Consider the following 18693-nt stretch of genomic DNA (forward strand, 5'->3'; position numbering starts at 1 on the left):
TTTGGTTTTCTAGTAGAGAGCCCCAACGAAAAACGTCTGTTTACGCCACAATGGAGTCGTGTTTGATGGGCTGAACTCCCAATCGATATGAATAGTATAGTTTGGTCAACATCTTTGTGTACTAATCAGGGTGCAAGACAATTTATATCACCATTTCAAATCAGATAGTCTCAGATCTGTACAGGCCCAGGAAAGATGGCACATAACCAAACCCTGCATAACTCGCTAGCAAAATCCCCAAAAGTCTGTTTTTAAAAACTCAAATCACATGACTTCTTGTCTCTTGATACCATTGGCTTTGAAGCACAATAATGAAATAAAGTCGTAATCTTCGTAAAAAGGTGCTTTTTATTGTGACATGTCCAGGAGGAAGTTATGCAGTTAAGTCATGAATAAAGTTCACTGTAAAAATATATATACTGCAATCAGGAGCACAGTAACATCCCTCTCTCACCTGGGGGCTGGGAGTATTAGACCTTTTATCACGTAGAGAGACTAAGAAATACATCATTAATCAAGGTAGAGAGACTAAGAAATAGACCTTATATCAGGTAGACTAGATGGAAAACGGAGATCACATTTGTGCTAAGTGACATTGCTTTGGCCTTTTAAGTCTTGTACCGTACAGAACGACAAGAATAGAATTTACTCGACAGTCAACGAAGGAGGATCGTGTTCTAAAATGAACCGAAAAAAGGGTGAAGAACCAGGAAGAATAATCCTAGGAACTGCAAAGTGTTTTAACTTTGTTTAAATAAAAATGGAAAACCGGTGGCAATGTGGTAAGGTGAACGGATATGCCCAGAAGTTTAAAACAATGGAGAACAGTCATCCACCACACAAACACACACACCAAAACAAAAGCACAACATGGCGGATTCCTCCGAGAGGAGGACCTGATTGAGAACTCAAACCGAAAGAAGGTAACCGAGAGGGGCATTACTGTGCATGAGAAAGAAAAAACCCAAATCAGGTGGATAACTTGTAATATGCAGCTTCTTCCCAAACCAAAATACTGACAAACGGGTAACTATAAAAATATCACAATGGTACGATCGAAATGTTAACAGAAGTCGAGAATAAGAGTAGAATGAACACTGAACTTTTTTTTGTTTGTGTAAAAACAACATTGCACCAAAAAAACAGCATCAGAGCGTAATGCTCACCGTCCAAAACTTCTTCCAACGGATATACCAACAAATAAAATGAAGCTGAACAGAGTTCAACACGCCCACGGGAGCAGCATCAGACAAATATTTCCGTGGAAGTACTGATGACCAAATAAAAGTCAAAATGTGCAACCAGGATTTCAAATGAAAACAAACAGAATGACGGGCGGATGTGATTGGCTTCGCTTATCCTGATGACCACTTCCTGTTCGTGTTAACACCAGGCTGATGCAGCCAGCCAATCAGATTCTTCCAATGAGTCCACCAATGAGCATCAAACAGAAACATTCAAAACCGGGTGGGGAAAAACAGTGAGCGAGGTGACACTATAAAACACCACAGTGACCTTATGAATGTAGATTGCTTTGAATGCGTCCACAGGCAGTAAGGCATCCGGGCCGCAGAGAGGGCTCACAGTCCTGCAGAAGAGCCTCGACACAGAGCCTCCACAGGGTCCCGAGGGCTGGCCAGACATGTTGGGAATCCTTTTTCAGCCGGGCAACATTTTTTGAACTTTTATTTTGAAAGGCCAAACTGATAATTTGCCTCAGATTCAATTACATGGAGAGGATAAAATGGGAGTACATTACTTGGCTGCTTTTTTCCCCACCACCCCTCCTTTTGAATCACTAGTTCCCATTAGGTCTAATTAAGGGGAGCCTTCTGAATAGCTAACCATAACAACAGCAAACATCAAATGGCTGAAACAACAAACAAGTCTAATAGCAGGTCCCTAAGGATCGGGCCAGCCCTAGTCAGAACCAACCCTGGGAGGTGGTCTTTGTCAAGTGCTCTAGCCTCCTAAACAACACACACCACCCAGCTGGGAAGGACTCTCCTCCACCCCCACCCCCACCAGAAAGAAGGTTATTGCCATGGTAACGGATGTTTTCAGCACTCTGGGTTTCTGTGTGTGCGTGGCTCCTCTGACTTAGGCACTGAGGTGAAGAGAAGTCGGGAGAGTCTGGGCAGGTGAAAGCCACACACCGGTTTGTTTTAGAGAAAGGAAAAGGTCAGGTGAAACGCTGATCATATGTAAGGAGTGCTTTCACACGGTCCAGACTCCACCCATCCAAATGCTATCCAACACTCTCCAGCGAGACTACTCGTTTGATCAAATAAAAGTACTTAGAAGGAAAATGATGTAACTTTAAAACATGGCACTCGACTCTATCCTCTGTAGGATTCCACATCATTTGAAGCAACGAAAGGGATACCTTTGCAACTGTATACAGGCAAGTCGTGGCGACAGAGCTCCCTCTAGTGGTGAGAGACCAAATCGCATCTAGAAATCATTGCATCTCAACTAGAATTAAAACTATTTTCAAGGATCACCTACAACATGGGATCCAAATATGTTCAAATGTACCGCCGGATTTCCGCCTGATTGCCAAATAAGCTTAATTCGCACTAGAGATTGTACCGTCCTATTTGGCGAATGAGACGGAGGCTAGTGTTTTGTTGAAATGGGCGGACGTCGACAGTAATAAAAATGGCACAGGTTTATGTTTTTAAATTCAAACCCAGAGATTGAAGATAAACATTCTTCTATTATATTTTACCGTTCACAATTGCAAACATACACCTGTTACTCGGGAACGAAACTCTATTCTACAACTACGATTGAAGAAGTACAATGAAAAAGAAAGAAAACCACGTCTATATAATGGCACGAGCAAAAAAAGGGAAAGAAAGTAAATGTCAGGAGACGAGGGATGGTTTGAAAGTCATAGTATTTGACGGATCCGTGTGTCGGTGTGTATACCGCCCCGTCCACGTTAAAGCATATATTGTCAGTTTGAAAAGATTGAAGTACTCTGTGGTGGGGGGGGGGGGGGGGGGGGGGGGGGGGGGTGGGGGAGCACGGCATGTACAAAACACAGCCCCCTTTAAAAACATTCACACAAAGGCACTTCACTCGGTAGGAAAAGCAAAAAGGAGACGCGTGGGGGTCTTTTCTACGACCAGAGACTACCTGCATAGCACAAACACAGGGACCCCCCGCCTCCGTCCCGTCCCCTCCCCCCTTCAAACCCTTTCAGAGCGCCTTTCAGACCGCAGGAACAAAAAAACAACAACCGTTGAATTAATTTTCTTTCTTTTGGTTTTTTAAAATAAGCACTTCGCCAAATAGTAAAATCCTGTCTGCTGCAGAGTTGTGTTATTCTTTTCCTCTTCCTCGTCTCCCCCCCCCCCCCCCCCCCCCCCCCCCCCCCCCCCCCACACACCACGACGGTATGAAGGACCCCCGTCTCCGGTCCTCAGAGGAGGGGGGACTGCACGGATACGGAGCCCAGTCTGTTTCCACCGTCCGCGGGGAACTCTTTTTGTACAGAGATGTCCGGTCTCCAGCAGGTCACAGAGAGGAGAGGAAGGTTCAGGTAGAAGTATAGCATTGTTTTAGTTTAGTATTTTTTTCCACAGTGAGACTCCATGGGCACCCCCTAGTGGGCGCAACCAGGGGGTGCACGGGCACGTGTACATGTGTGAGAGAGAGAGAGAGAGAGAGAGAGAGAGAGAGAGCGAGAGAGAGGTTCTGCCTGAGTTCTGAGTCAGATGTGTGGGAGTGTGAGGAGAGGGGAGGGAGCAAGGGAGTTGGAGTTGGGGGAGGGGGGGGGGGGGGGGCATCAGCGAGAGAGACACACACAGGCCTGGGGGGGCTGGGTACACGCTGGTGGCCCCGCGAGGAGCAGGTGGCGGAGGGAGCCGCCGGTGGTTCTGCTACCTCCCCCTCAGGTCCTGCAGGACCCCGTAGACCTCGTCCTCTTTGCTTAGTCCCTCGAAGAAAGGCAGCAGGTCCAGCAGCTCCGAGTCGTTCATGTCGTCGAACCACGACTGCACCGGCACCTGTGGACAGGGGACGGGGGCACTGCGGTCAGGGGGTCGCCGCGACGACCTCTCGATGGAGACACCTCCCGTCAGGAAAGAGCATTGACCCGTAGGGGGAAGAAACAGCCTAGAGGGCTTCACCTGACTGTGATGAGCTGGGGACACGCATCTCACCGCCACGTATTTAACACATCGTATTCAACGACACCTTTAACAACACCTCTATTTTATGTACACACATCTGTCCTGCCTCTTGCGCTCTTGAACACATCTTTTTTTTTTTTTCTAAATCCTGAAGACATCTATACGGACGAGTCCCGTGCGACCCCGACTAACAACTTGAACTATACCAAACCAGCCCGGTCCCTTTAAACTAAACCCTCCTCAGCCCTCCTCAGCCCTCCTCAGCCCTCCTCAGCCCTGCCCGTCCCCCCCGTCCCCCGCCCCCCGCCCCCCGCCCCCCCTCCCTCGGCCGGCGCTGCGGGACTCACCGCGTTCTCCGGGTGGAAGATGTAGGAGGCGGGCGAGTTGTCCACGATGATGACGCTGGCCAGCTCGCGGCCCAGCCGGCTAAGGTCCTTCACGTAGTTCCCCCGGTGGAAGACGCACGACTCCCGGAAGAGACGGGCGCGGAACACCCCCCACTGGTCCAGCAGGTCGGCCACGGGGTCGGCGTACTGTCAAACCGGTCAAAGGTCAAAGGTCCACTCTTGGATTCACGTCGGAGCGCTTCGCTGAAAGTGGCTGCTGCTGCGCGTTATAGCTCCAGCATTGGACTACTATTTAGGACTATTGAGCAGACCTCGATTTAAAGTGACGTGGGAAATGACATGTCATAAAGGAGCATAAAAGGAATGGGTGGAGGCATCAAGGATTCTGGACATCAGGGAACAAACCCAGGACCTTTAAGAATGTGGACAGAGGGGATCGAACCCGATGATGCCTTTTGAGCTGGCAGTTGAACACACCGAACACAAGAGCTTCCTGTCGGCTGGTGTTGAATCAGGCGTCTCTGATCTCTCCTGGCGTTGATACCAATTAGCAGTAAGTAAACACCGCGCTTTAAGGAGGGAAGCCGGTTAGACTCGGCCATGTTTAAATAGATAGGATGCCCGGCGGGTAACTAATCACACCCGCCTACACCATGGCTAGCGACTACCGGCGGCTACTATGACACACTCTCCCTCTACAGTTGTCTAGTCCCGATGCTATGATGGACTTACCCGTGTTATACCGGCTAAAGCAGGGGAGTAAGACAAAGAGATCCATAATGAGAAACACAGAGGAGTGGCTGGTGAAAAGGCAGTTAGTCGCAACAGAAGATGAGTGACAATAGCAAGTGACCAATGAAACGACAAAAAGACAGACGGCTAAGCAGGAGGTAGAAGGCGTCATTAGAGCAATTCGATGATTAGAGAGGAGGGTCTGAGAACGTAACGTACCTTGGCTAGACTGGCGGTAAACAGCACACATTCAAACAGCTCTCCCATCCTCTGTAGAAACTCGTCTACGTGCGGTCTTTTCAGCACATACACCTGAGGAGATTGGTCAAAGGCCTTCAGCACAAGCATGATTTCCCATGTTTACCAGACAGTTTCTTGGGACTTCCCCCAAATACCAAACAAAGATGCTACCTCCCTCCAATAAGGTTACCTTCACCTCCTCGCTGATGTTCACAACATTGAAACACTTGGTTATTTGAATCTGATATTAACAACTAAGGAGGATCAATAACAACTCTAAATAGAATCTTCAGATATCTTTATAAAGACAGACCCCCCCCCCCGCCCCAAACAGGTCCTTTCATGTAGAGAAAGTGGAGCTACATGCTGTTTGTATGACACGACTCTTCTTGGTGGTCCCTCGCTGATCCAGGACTCTCACCCAGGGGCAAGTAATCGTGAATAGGCCAACCAGGACAACACAGCCTATCCTGGATTACTTGAACTGGGTTGGAGTCGGCCATGAGGAGGATCCTCCCTCCAGAAGATGAGCGCCCCAGAGTAGAAACCCATAAACATCCATTCACTGCGATTGGTTACCAATTCGTTAACGGGTGCTTTCATCCAAAGTGAAATACAATGACTATCAGATACATGTAATTAAGACACAGGCATCCCGCCTACGGACTAAACAGTTGTCATAAGACATAAGACATAACTCAGCAAAAGGTGGACGCGTCAGTCGTCTGACAATACAGTACCTGATGAACAGTACCGTCGATCTCCACGGGAACGATGAAATCCGCATTGCTGATAGGCTGCAGCAAAACAAACAAAACAAAGACAACCGCACAAGTCAGTTTCCCCCACCGCGGCCCAGGTTGATGTGCTGTAGTACCCCGACCAAACAGCAGAGGTCCCTCTTGCACACGGCCAAACACGGGCCACCAGAAAGACATTCAAGTCTTAAGGGAGAGAGAGAAAGGGGCCAAGGGGGAAAATAATACACGCCTTTTCCTGCCAAAACAAATGGGCCTTCGATGGTCCTCATGACTAGCTCAACCTTTTTGGTTTAGCCTCCGAGGCAGCCATATGGCGGCAGTGGTGGGGGAGATGGTGCAGAAGTGGGGAGGGGGGGGGGGGGGGGGGGAGCTCTTTTGGATTCTCATGCCCACATCTGCCTCGGCTTATGCTGATTGTTGACGTTCTATCGCCGGCTGTCCCAACATAAGGAGTCTTCAGAATGTAGAAGACACTTTTAAAACTAGTTAACCAAAATTGGGGCTTTGGTTGTTGCGTGGTTTGCAGTGTATCGTACGTGTCCCAAAACCAGAAATGGACACCTGGAAACAAAACGAAAACTGGCTGCGCCACTCATGAAAACAGCTGCGCAAATAACACTTAATGTGTATTCAACTATTTCTAGCTCGCTGTTGCCTGTATTATTTGACAAAGGAAAACAAAAACTGCAAGCAGCGAATCGGGAGAGTGCATGAGGCTAGGGGGCGGGGAGGTGTAGCGTTTGCAATAACAAACATTCCTGTCCGGATATTTTGAGAACATCAGGTCTGGGCCTCGGTCGCAGCCGCGGCCCGGACCCCCCCCCCCGCTCCGCTACCTTGAAGGAGCTGTGGACCAGGGTCTCGTCCAGGTCGATCACAACACACTTCTTGCCGTCGTCCGCTATCGTCAACTCCGGGAGGAGGTATTTGGCCGGAGGCTGCAGAGGCGGTTGGATAACCAAGAGGAGGAGGAAGAGGAAGAGAGGAGGGTCAGACACCCTGCAACACGCTGTGGGGATTAGGAGTGCGTGGAGTTCAAGGCAGGGATCCTGTGCGGATGTTGCGAGCATGGTGGTTTCACGTGCAAGGCTTCAAACTGCGACGCATATCCCCACGTTAATGGAAGGGTCAATTGCTGGGCAGTGATGAGGCGCAAATTATGTTTTTAAAAGGGTCGCTAGATTACTGCCAGGTGTGAGGGAGGTAAGGCACTCCAAACCATTTTCAATATCCCTCCACCAAAGTGGGAGAGTCCACCTAGATGTATGAAGGATAGGTAAACTGTCCCAACGCTGGTGGACTGTGCAAACTTGGTAAACTGGAGTTGGATTCATCCATCACACATCTTTATGGACACTCCCCCTTGTGATGTCACGAGTGGACAGCTTTGAACACCTGGTGCTGAAATGGGGGCCTCAGCCAGGGGTTTATAAAAGGCCTCGTCTGTGAACAACCACCCCCCCTGCACATGGTACCACCCGCTGCCTGCCAACCCACGAGCTGCCTTTAATGCGCTGGGATTTGTGGGTTGTCCTAATCTCTGATGAATCCTGGATTACACGAGGCGTTTTCACACATTCAGGCCATGCAGAGGTTTGGTTGGCTGCGGTTAAACAATCACGCGTTGGAGAAAGCCCCCCCTCATTCGAAAGTTATGAATGAATGGTGAACTACAGCCGAATGAAAGTACTTGGTGGTTCCATTATTCATCATGCCGGGCCACTCTGACTGGAGCATAGTGCTTCATTTGAAATCCTATTTATAAATCGTATGCATAACATATTTGAGTGGATATGGATAGTATTATGACCCATTGCGAGAGAGAATAGCTCATATGGTCAACGCTCCGAATATAAATTGACACGTTAGTTCTTGTGAGAGGGTTGCAGAAAGCCCATGCAAATCGACCAAATCCATTACATTCCTCTATGACTATTAAAGCCGTTACAAAAACACTGTCTCACTTCCCAGCAGCTGACTGTATTCCACTTCCAATTCGCATGATTTTGTGTATTGAATTTCATTGTTTTCTGGTAAGTGGCCTGCTTGGTTAGTTTTAAACATTCAAAGCACCAGTGTTTCACATGCAGGCCAGACAGCACTGGAAACACCTCTGACGGAGCTCAGCCTCTGCACCGTACAGCTACGCAGCGTACTGATACAACCCAAGGAGGGGGCCTTGAGGAGAGCTGAAGCAATGAGAGGAGTGCTGGTACCCAGCCAGGCCGGCCAGGCACCAGCACCACGCTACATGCAAACAGAACAGAAATAAATAAAAAGGCATTACATACACTAGGGACAGGGATGACCTGGACCTGGTCGGACTACGACACAGAGAAGGAACACACACACACACACACACACACACACACACACACACACACACACACACACACACACACACACACACACACACACACACAAAGGAAGACAGACACAAACAGAGACGCACAAGAAAGAGAACATTAAAACACAAGGAGTGGATAGAAAAATTAAAAAGAAAGAAAACACTTAATATAGCACTAGTCACACACTATTATTTTACACAAAAATATAAATACGTTTAAAAGTAAAATAAATATCAGTTCAGGTTACGGTTCAGGTGAAAAGCCTGGTTTGACCTTTTATTGTGTGAACTGTACATGAGCACGCTAGTGTCTGTTGAGTCCCTCTGATAAAGGGGACAATCACAGCATGTCTTACCTTGGGCGGAGTTCCATTCTCCTCCACTGGGGGTGGCAGAGAGCTGCTGATAGTGTTGGACGCGGGCACCTCCACATTGTAGTTGCGGAAGCAGCAGAAGAAGGAGCTGAAGATGCTGCGATTCCTCTGCTTCTTGAGGCTGACGTTGGACTGCGACGCTGCTGAACACCAACACAACAGGCCGAGGTTAACTTAAACAATCTTTCACATCGGCAGTCATCTGTTTATTAGTCATATGGTCATATAAACAATAACAAAAGTATGAATTGGATGGTTTTGCTTGCTAATTCAACGGGTTAGCTCCTAACCCTGTTCTCTCAGAGTGGACTCGTCACAATAGAATTCAACTGAAATTAATAAGAAAAAAAATGTCTATGGAAAAGAAACGCAGGATTGTTTAGCGACTGGTTGCCAATGTAAGAATCAGTCCACAAATGTTTGGAATAAGTCAAGTGATGCAATACTGTAGTACAGTGTTCAGTTGGGTTTCTATGGAAACCAACAGCTGGCCATGCTCAACAGCTAAAACAACTGCTTCAGGACCAATACAATTGAACCTTCAGGTCTGCCCAGATTATTTTTAGATATATATTTATTCCAATGTAAAACGTATTAGCATTAGAGTGTATGACATAGAGCCGGTCCAGTGCACAGAGCAGATTACATCATAACAGCAGGCAACTGTCCCACTGCGTCGGTACAGGTGCAGTTGACTGGGGGCCTGATTGTGTCTCAGCCTGGGTCACATGGGGCCTGTTCGGTCAGCTGATTGGTCGCAGCAGCTCTACAATAGATAGTAACTCACTCTGATCGCGACCGCATTCTCGTTCTGGGGCCCTGGAGCGGAGCCAAAATCAGACCAGGAGCTTTTATTAATAGAGACAAGCAGGAGGGAGCGGGAGCCTCCTACTCACCTCCCTTAACCTCCACCCCTAACCCCCACCCCTTACCCCCCTCCACTAGGCCTCCTGTCACCGAGTGATCTACGTTTTCGTGTCTCAACTACTCCCCCTTACTACGTTTCACTAGGCAGGTGAGGAGGGGAGCGAGCGAGGCAGCTACACACACACACACACACACACACACACACACACACACACACACACACACACGGGTGGTTGTACACATTCCTCTACCTCCCTTACAACAAGAGACACCCTCCACCAATTCCTCCACCTTGTGACTCCACCAGCACAGAGAGGAGCCGAACACGCTGCCAACGATGTACTGTCGTTTCTATTCTCTCCAAAGACAAATCCGTGTGTTGTCTCTTCTCCAAAACATTCTGTTAAACCAGCCGCTTTTCCTCAGAAAGAATATGCAAAACCGTGTTTTTTTTGTCAACATCTTGAAGGACAATGCTGAATAAATCATCTTCCATTGTGTTCGATGTCAGACTGTTTCAAGAGCTGTGTTGTTCAGGGATTAAAGTAGTGGAGAACTGTGTGCCACTGTTAAAGAGCAATGGGACGAGGGACGCAGCAGACTAAGGCCTAAAAAAAAAATGTGTTTGCTTCCGGTTTCCGACCGACCCTGTCAATTTATGTGCGACCCAAATTATTTTATGAGCTTTAAAAAAAAAAAAGCTAATTTTTCTTTTTTGATGCAAACTATAATTACATTTCCCTTCATACCCATGACCTCAACTGACAACCAACAGGAACCAAACTTTTTTTTTTTAGGCCCAATGGTGTATACTCTCACCAACATTGCACCACCACCACCTCGTCACCGGCTCCAAATCCTAATAAACCCCACGCCACTCTCCTCCCTCAAGCCCTGTGCGGCTCCGCCTCCCATCATACATCGACACGGGCACTCTTCATCCAACATCGAGACAGAGGAGAGGTCTTCATCCAGAAGGAGACCGTTGATCAGGAACCATCAACAGGCATTACTGGTCAAGCATGGACCGGGCGTGGGAAGCCTTTTGAAAGGACTAAGGGGAAGCGAACGATCAGCTGGTGGTAGCGCTTTATAATTAGATTCCCTGGTTTGTTGATAACCTTCGGTGTAAACAGAGAGCCCCAATTAACAAGTTTGAGTGTGTGTGTGTCCAGTGTCAACAGCGATAGGGGAATTCCACAGGAAGTGGCAGGAAATTGCTGACACCATCAAACACTTCAGCCAAACCATCTTCAAGTCCTTCACGTCATGTATGACATCAACGGGATGTACGCACCTAACCTGCTTTCGCATTTAAATATAAAATGAGGTTTGAGTGTGCACAGTCTAGACGTTATTAAATCGCCGAATGAGTCAGCGATTGCTGATCTGACGACAGTGTACAGTGCGACAGGATGTCACCGAGACTTGCAAGGCCATTATGCAGAGAGACGCATCAGTTTGAAGTTAATAGCACACTCTGGCAGGAGTAAGAGTGCGCACATACACACACACAGGGGAAGCAGAAAATAGTTGTTGCCAAAAGTTCTCTACTTGAATACAACAAAGTACCCAAAGAAATACAGCTTTTATCGGTGGCTTTCAAACCGACGTTTGACGAGCGTAGGTTTTTTCAGACTTCATTAGTTGTCTGGCGTCGAGAAAGAATGTCGTCTTCGTTGGCTTCCTGTGTAAACAGCCCACCCGTCTTACCGTCACCAACAATCGGTGTAAAACAAACTGAAAGCTCTACAACGTCAAACAATGGCATTCAGTGCATATCTTTGACATTGTGACGCAATTACAAGTCAGCCAAGAGTATACAAATAACAGAAAACCAAGAGGGATGCGATTTAATCTTTCGGGATTTGAATGGAGACAGTAGGAATTCCTACTCCCCATTTTAACTGAGGTCAGATCAATGTGATGCTTCAGAATTGGTTGAAGCAATCAAATACCTCGTTGACGTGCTTTGATGAATAAGTATCTTCTGACCCCATGCCTCAGGGGAATGAGGCAACCGATTTTTACTTCACGTTGCCTTGGAAGGAAGGAGATGCTGTACTGCAACAAAGGCTTTACATTATCCAGTCCTCGTCACCGAACCTGTGGGCGGTTCACTCAGAGCTGCCTTTTCTTACTAGTTTATGCATTTCAAAATATTGCAGAGAGCGAAGACACACATTGCATCACCCTGAAGCTACGAGTCTGTGATTCATCCATTCATTAATTTGTTGATTTCTTGAGACTGAAGTTGAAGAAAACTAACATCAGTGTCCCCAATTATACAGCCAAACCCCCGCAGTAAAACGAGAAGAAGATGGTACCAGTTTGAAAAAAAACATTTGCATAACTCAATCACAATTCCTGACAGAATGTTAAAAGTTAGTGACAGTTGGAAAACAACAACAGCTTTCATTAAAGTGAACCATCCCCAGTGGCTCAACCGAATCACAAACACAAGACCTGTCAGGAACGCCACTTGGGCTCTGAATTAGTTTTGCCAAGGCTCCATAGTGTAACTTGTAGACTGCCGTCACACAAGACCCTCTGATTGGTTTACAGTGTCAGCTGACAACAAATCTCTTTGAGGAACCAGTTACTCTGGTTCGAAATACTGTTCTAATAGCAAAGAAATTACCTTAAATGGCTTGGCCTAACATTTGGCCGCTTACATGTACCAGAACAAAGTAGCCCAATCTATATCGATATCTATCAACATTTTGGGAAGGAGCCCTTTTAAGAAACAGTAATAGTTAAAATACCCAACATGATTTAATTGTTTCCCATATTTAATTCATGACATTTCAATACAATACGCTCATGTCGGTCCCCCTATGGTGCAATGAGTGTGAATGATGGTTAGATAGGTACAGTACAGTATGCTACAAATAGCCCACGTCGAGCACAGAACCACAGCTTCCTTCCGATGGTGCCGGACTTGGTTTTGTCATTTGACTCTGCATTAGTGGATAAGTCGAGCCGGGGCCGTGTGGTCATCTCTGTATGACTCCTCATTGCTGGGCCCCTAGTCGCCATGTTGACTCAGGCTCAAATACCCTTGGGAACCCTTTAACAGATTACAGCCAGCCCAGAGATGGAACGGGGCTAGCTCAGACACACAAGATACTAACGTGTACACAATACGCGTGGCATGAACCGATAGAAAACACTGACTAATGAATAGTGTACTGACATGACGACAGTAGACAGCCTAACAGTAATTAAAAAACGATCAAGCAACTTTTTAAATGTCTATGTTCGGAGATCAGCCACTTTGCAAAGCTTTAAAATGAAAGATCAAAAGTTTTATTGACTACTAAACATAAAAAACAGCAATAAAGCATTTGAGTTTTACATGCTTGTCACTTTTCTTGGCACCCACACATACACACACACCCACACCTTAAAAAGCTCTACCAAAACTTCTCCCATGAGGCAGTGGCTCCTGGGTGGGATTGTGGTGGTTGACACATCATGTAATTTTAGGCCTGAGAAAGCCTTGCGAAAACTCTCCTCCTCCTCTGCATCCATAATACGCATGGGGACGTCTCCATACCACGCTGCTTGGCAAGTGTTGGGCGTCCCGCAGGGTGTGAAGAAACATATGCCCGTGATGAAAACCCTCAGAAGCCGAGACGAAGCCACTAAACAGTGTTTTTAAATGATATTCTGTGTGACGTCGAGGGCTTAAAGTGAGCCTCTTTCTGACAGCACGAGTTCCCTCCATGTTCTTAGACAAAGTACGGAATGGTGAAGTCAAGTGCAAAGTACCATCAGGCATTAGCCTTGTAATTGGCACCATTATAGGGGATAATAAACATTATAAACCTATATAGCTGTGATATAAGGGTAAGAGACAACAGTGGTCGAGGAGAAAACGTCATCTTTGATATTCAGCTCCGGGAGTCATTGGATGCCCAGTCATGGGATTGTCCAGCAGGTCAGAAGGGGTCAAGGTTCAAAGGGTAACTTTGTACGGCATAAAAGGATAAAAATAGGTGTGAAAAGTTTCCCACACCTCCCTCCTTCCGCTGCCTGCATTCTAACAGACGGGACTATAACAAATAGTTAAGGAGTTCACTGGAGTTGATGATGGAGTCTATAAAGTAATCCATTTTAGTAGTAATGTTATGAGAAATGTTCCCCTAGTTTTGATTTCTCTTCTTCTTGTGAAAAATCTGAAATAAAGTTACTTGCCTGCAAATCAAGTTACCCCATTCAGCATTGAAACATTGTCAATGACAGCTAAAGTAGAGAATATTAAGAAATCTGAAAGTCTAAAAGTGAGAACATTTTATCGTTAGAATGACATTTGACAATAACTGACTTTCTAACTGAATTTCTCAGTTATTATTATTGCTTGCACTACATTTCAACATTCCCATCCAAAATGAAACTTTTTGGTTTACTTTAAAAGTAGGGACAAAACAAAAAAGTATTATATTACTTTTATAACACCCACCCCCACACCCACATAGTAGTGGAAAGGCTTTGGGTTCCAGTGGTGCCGGACCATTCTGGTTCTGATGGGGTGAAGGGATCGTGTAAGCCGAGCTCATTCAACTCAGTGGCTACATAAAGGTCCCGGCCAACAGCTTAGTTAGATGGAGTAACGGCTATAAATAACCAAAAGCACCACCTACCGGGGCCACCACCTCCTCCAACTGCCATTCCTCATCCTAAGGAGCAAACTCCTCACAACCCCTCACCAGAACCACCCAACTGCTTCTGAAGAATGGACCTTTAGATGTTCAGAGGTTTCTAAAATAGTCTAAAAAAAAACAACAGATGCACAACTGTAATATTTACAAAATAGTTATACCATGAGAGACCCCGGCCAGCAGAGCAAGAGGGAGTGAGAGGGGGAAAGAGGGAGAGAGAGAGGGGGAGAGAGAGTCTATATTTAGTATTGTAGGGCACGCAGCCTAAACAGTGTCAGAGAGTGACACGTGTTGGAGGAAAACCAGCAGAGGTACACATAAGGGGGGTGGGGGCAAAGGTGGTCAATTTCTGTCCAGACAACCTGGAGCCATTTCAAGCAATTCTAGCCTACCTGTAAAACCAAGCCCCAAGGTAGCAGCTGGGAGACCCAGCATAGTGGGAAAGAGGTGTGTTGAGTTATGGGTACCATCACCAAGGACTGACTGTCGGGTTTTATGCTCCGTAACTTATTCTCACATCGACTTTCGGGACATCAAGACATTCATAAAAATTTAGGGCCGCGACTTACGATTATTCTCACTGTCGATTAGGCCCAATGTATAGAGAAATTGTTATTGTTTACATGGCGGCAGAACCCAAAAATGTTGTCTAAAATTGTCTGCCAAGATGCTCAACTACCGGTAAATACAAAAAAATAAAAAATGTACGATGAATTTTGAAATGCACCATACTTGTAATATTATTTTTTAACCATAAAAGGTATTGATGATTCAAATACGATTGGATCCATTTCTGTAAATTTCATTTGTTTCAGCCTGTGAATGTGTCCTTCACACTTTTCCATGGGTTGCTTCAAAAGCCCCTGTATGACCAGCCTGTATCTTTAACAAAGCTTGCAGGCCTACCACTTCTTAAACAATGGTGACATTGACCTCACAGTATTACCAAAGGGAGAAGCTGTCCGACTTGAAGTATGAACACATACGAAGACAAGTACGCTGTTTGGACAAGTGGTCCAAAACAAAATTGAGATTGTGTTTTGGACTATACCGCCAACGTTCCTAGAAAGCTACTCTTATTAGGTAGTGCTCACATATTTCCCCAAGCATAAACCTTACAAATATAAACCATCAACCTTTTTAATTACTGTAAGAGATGCACCGATAACAATATGGGTCCAAGACCATTCTTAACTAGGGATATTGTAGAATCTCCCACCAATATAATAATTCAAACAGAACAGATTCTCATCACTCAAATCACACAGTCAGATTACAACTGCTATCTGATTCGCTGATGTTTGTCCACACAGGGGAATATCAGATGCTGCTCAAATGATTAATATCGATTATGTGTCAACACGGGTCTTGTTCTGTCCTCCAAACAGCCATTCTGAGCCCATTCTGTTGGGGAAAGGTAAACAGATCCCGGCTGCTCATTCCAGGCAACCAGAGACGACTGACGAGAGAGAGAATGAGAGACTTCGAGGTAGACAAAGGCCAGGGTGGCCACAAATGACCTTCCTGCTGCTCATGGCAGGCCTGGATCATGGCAAAGGCATGTTAATATCATTAACTCCTCATACTCAATAAATTATCACACTGTGGAAATGAATAATGACTGCCAGTGCCAGCCATTACAAACATGTCACATAGACCCGGTTAAGGTCTAGCTCAGGAGTCAGGACTTTTACTGACAAGCACATCCAGGCTTATAAGGCTTGAAATGCAAAACTCTACAATTTGAATAAACAAATCTTTTCAAAAGCATAAAAAATTAACGTAGTGCCCTAAGTAAGAATTTGGGTATCAAATGGTTATAACCGTTGATTGAGTGTCCAATGTGCAAGAATAATCAAAGTCTATTTAGGGTTTATGGTTCACATAATCCGTTCATGATACACAAAGATGCACTGTCCCTTTGGAGGGAAAACTCATGGTTCTAGGTATGTCTTCCAACATTACTAGCTAGACAGTATTTCAATAAAAACATATGCTCCTTTGTTCCTCATGGTGTGTGTCTCAAGTGGACTTTTTTTTTATTTGAATGAGTCATTTCTCTAGAAAAGCAGCGTCGACCCATCTATGGGTCATTGACATGGTTTTCCTTGGAGAGCGGATCCCTAACACTTTTCGCACGAATAACCATTAGGTGCCATGTGTTCGTACAAAGCAAACAATTACATAAGATGGAAGAAGCCAAACATAGGATGCTATTTACAAACTGACGTGCATGCTTGTAGCTTCAAGGTCCATCCTTAGTTGTCTTGTCAAATGTACAGCATTCATTATACATGTATAATGTATGTCTTATTTCATTGTGTTTAATAATGTATATACATTTCTTGATAAAGTTTAACAACCAATCTAACACCAATTTAAAAAGCCTGTCATGTTTACTAGCTTTGGGTATACAACCAATTCGCTTTTGTTGACATCAGAATGTAAACTACTGAGATGAACGCTTCTTGGGACCATCACTCAAATGAAACAGAGCAGGAACCGCCTGGAGAAAATAGTGGACCGATCCACAAATAACGTGTTGTATATTCTAGTGCATCGTTAGGATCTGAGCATGCATTAGAAAGACAAACTGGCAACCAGGTTGTCTTATTATCTACAAGATAGCGGGCGTCAGCTGAGTGCTAACTCAAACAGCTACCATCCAGCAGCTAACGTGACCCATCCTCGTCTGACTTACCTTTCTCCTGGTTGAACGAGATGATTTCCTCCTCTTTGGGATTGGAAACCTGTGTGATGATGGACATGTGGTCCATTGCGACGGATGCGGGTTTCCTTTACAGTTGTGAATGTTTGTCTTATCCAGCAACCGAGCCCACTTCTTGTGCAAGCTAACTAGTTAAGCTAGTGGGTCTAAAGGCGCGGAGAACCTGCGAGCCCCCAGAGCCAGCAGGCTTAGCGGCCGATCAGAGGCGTCGTTGTGGCGGCGGCGCGAACAAGCAGCCAGCTAGCACCGTCGGAAGAGGAGGGTGGGATCCTGGTCGACCTGGTTGTCATTTAGGGCATTACACCACCAAAAATGCCTCCTCTGTTAATGTCAACAGATGTAAACAATGCTCTTGGTCGACCACTCATCCAACACGAGTGTGTGTATTGTGTGACGAACGGTCCGATGCTGGATCTGAACTGGCTCCGAGTTAGCTTAGGTTAGCCTGGTTAGCTGCGTGAATCCAGAGAAAAATGTGACGGCGTGCCTTGTGAACCGCGCGAACAGGATCCGGGAGATTATCGTCCAAACACACGATCGAAACTAACTCAGGATACAAATAAAAATAAAATTCGATGTTACAGCAGAGACTTTTCAAAGGAATTGGTCATCAGTGTGGGGCCAACATGCCCAGTGCGCAACATGGAGGCTTTATGTATTTTGAGATCCATCTGAAGCGGGGGCATCCAGTGTGGGAGGGGGCGGTTTCTAGGATGGAGTCTCCTTGTGGAACCGGAGCTCCTCCACGACAATGAATAGCCCTAGATGGATGGGTGCAGCTTTAACTTGCTTCTCTGGTCCTGTTTGTAAAGTTTGGCCCGAGTGTAACGACTAACAAGAAAATAATTATGTTATAATTAAACTTTCCGTTTTTAAGTTGATCAAATTCAAAAATGTGATAATAATTATAAATCGTAAACCTCTTAAAGAGCACGCCTTCCCTCTAGTGGTGAATCAGACGAATAGGTTAAAACGCGTCAGAACTGATGCTCTTGATAGGGAGTACCACGGCGTCTCCCGCCATTCCTTTACTATCAGCCATGAACACACAAACACACGTTTATTATCAGCACACACACACACACACACACACACACACACACACACACACACACACACACACACACACACACATACAGCCTCGCTCTTCCTGCTTTTTAAAATATCGATTAGGCCTATCAGAAACCTCAAGACTTTATTGAAAAACGTTAAAAAGCAAACGCTTTTAAGTATATTCATATCCCTCATGCATGTAGAAGACGTGTTACGACGCAGCAGAAGCCTTCACATATATTCCCATATATTAAATTCAGTTCATTTCCTATCGTTCAGAGCAGCAGCAGTGGCACCGTTTTGCGCATTGGTACCGTACCGTTCGCTGCCGCTTGATGGACACCTACAGGATCCCCCCTTCAACCCCCTACCCCCCTACTCGCGACGGCTGCGGTGGAGTTCTGAAGATAAATATGCCCCCCCCCCCCCCCCCCCTCC

The 18693-nt window shown here is 46.0% G+C and overlaps 1 protein-coding gene across 2 annotated transcripts; it reads right to left on the minus strand.

Annotated features, from left to right (window-relative positions):
* Window positions 1–328: 328 nt before the first annotated feature.
* LOC115548724 (CTD small phosphatase-like protein) lies at window positions 329–17913 on the minus strand. 2 transcript variants are annotated; one of them, XM_030363530.1, is made up of 8 exons: window positions 17176–17913; window positions 8926–9086; window positions 8514–8546; window positions 7059–7160; window positions 6202–6258; window positions 5441–5533; window positions 4490–4675; window positions 329–4016 (listed from the first exon to the last, which is right to left on the minus strand). In XM_030363530.1, exons 1-8 carry the CDS (start codon window positions 17249–17251, stop codon window positions 3891–3893), a joined length of 834 nt encoding a protein of 277 aa, XP_030219390.1. In that variant the 5' UTR covers window positions 17252–17913; the 3' UTR covers window positions 329–3890. The 2 variants fall into 2 exon arrangements, with proteins under 2 accessions (XP_030219390.1, XP_030219391.1); XM_030363531.1 differs by lacking the exon at window positions 8514–8546 and having other exon boundaries at window positions 17176–17912.
* Between the last annotated feature and the right edge of the window lie 780 nt (window positions 17914–18693).

Source organism: Gadus morhua, chromosome 8 (assembly GCF_902167405.1).
Source record: "Gadus morhua chromosome 8, gadMor3.0, whole genome shotgun sequence".
Taxonomy (NCBI): domain Eukaryota; kingdom Metazoa; phylum Chordata; class Actinopteri; order Gadiformes; family Gadidae; genus Gadus; species Gadus morhua.

What these genes read in the sequence shown, in the direction of transcription:
- LOC115548724 (XM_030363530.1), bottom strand. Translation starts at nt 17,251, where the DNA reads ATGGACCACATGTCCATCATCACACAGGTTTCCAATCCCAAAGAGGAG. An exon ending in CTCGTTCAACCAGGAGAAAG is followed by an intron (nt 9,087 to 17,175) that starts GTAAGTCAGACG and finishes GTTGGTGTTCAG; the next exon opens with CAGCGTCGCAGTCCAACGTC. An exon ending in TCGACGGTACTGTTCATCAG is followed by an intron (nt 5,534 to 6,201) that starts GTACTGTATTGT and finishes CAATCTCCTCAG; the next exon opens with GTGTATGTGCTGAAAAGACC.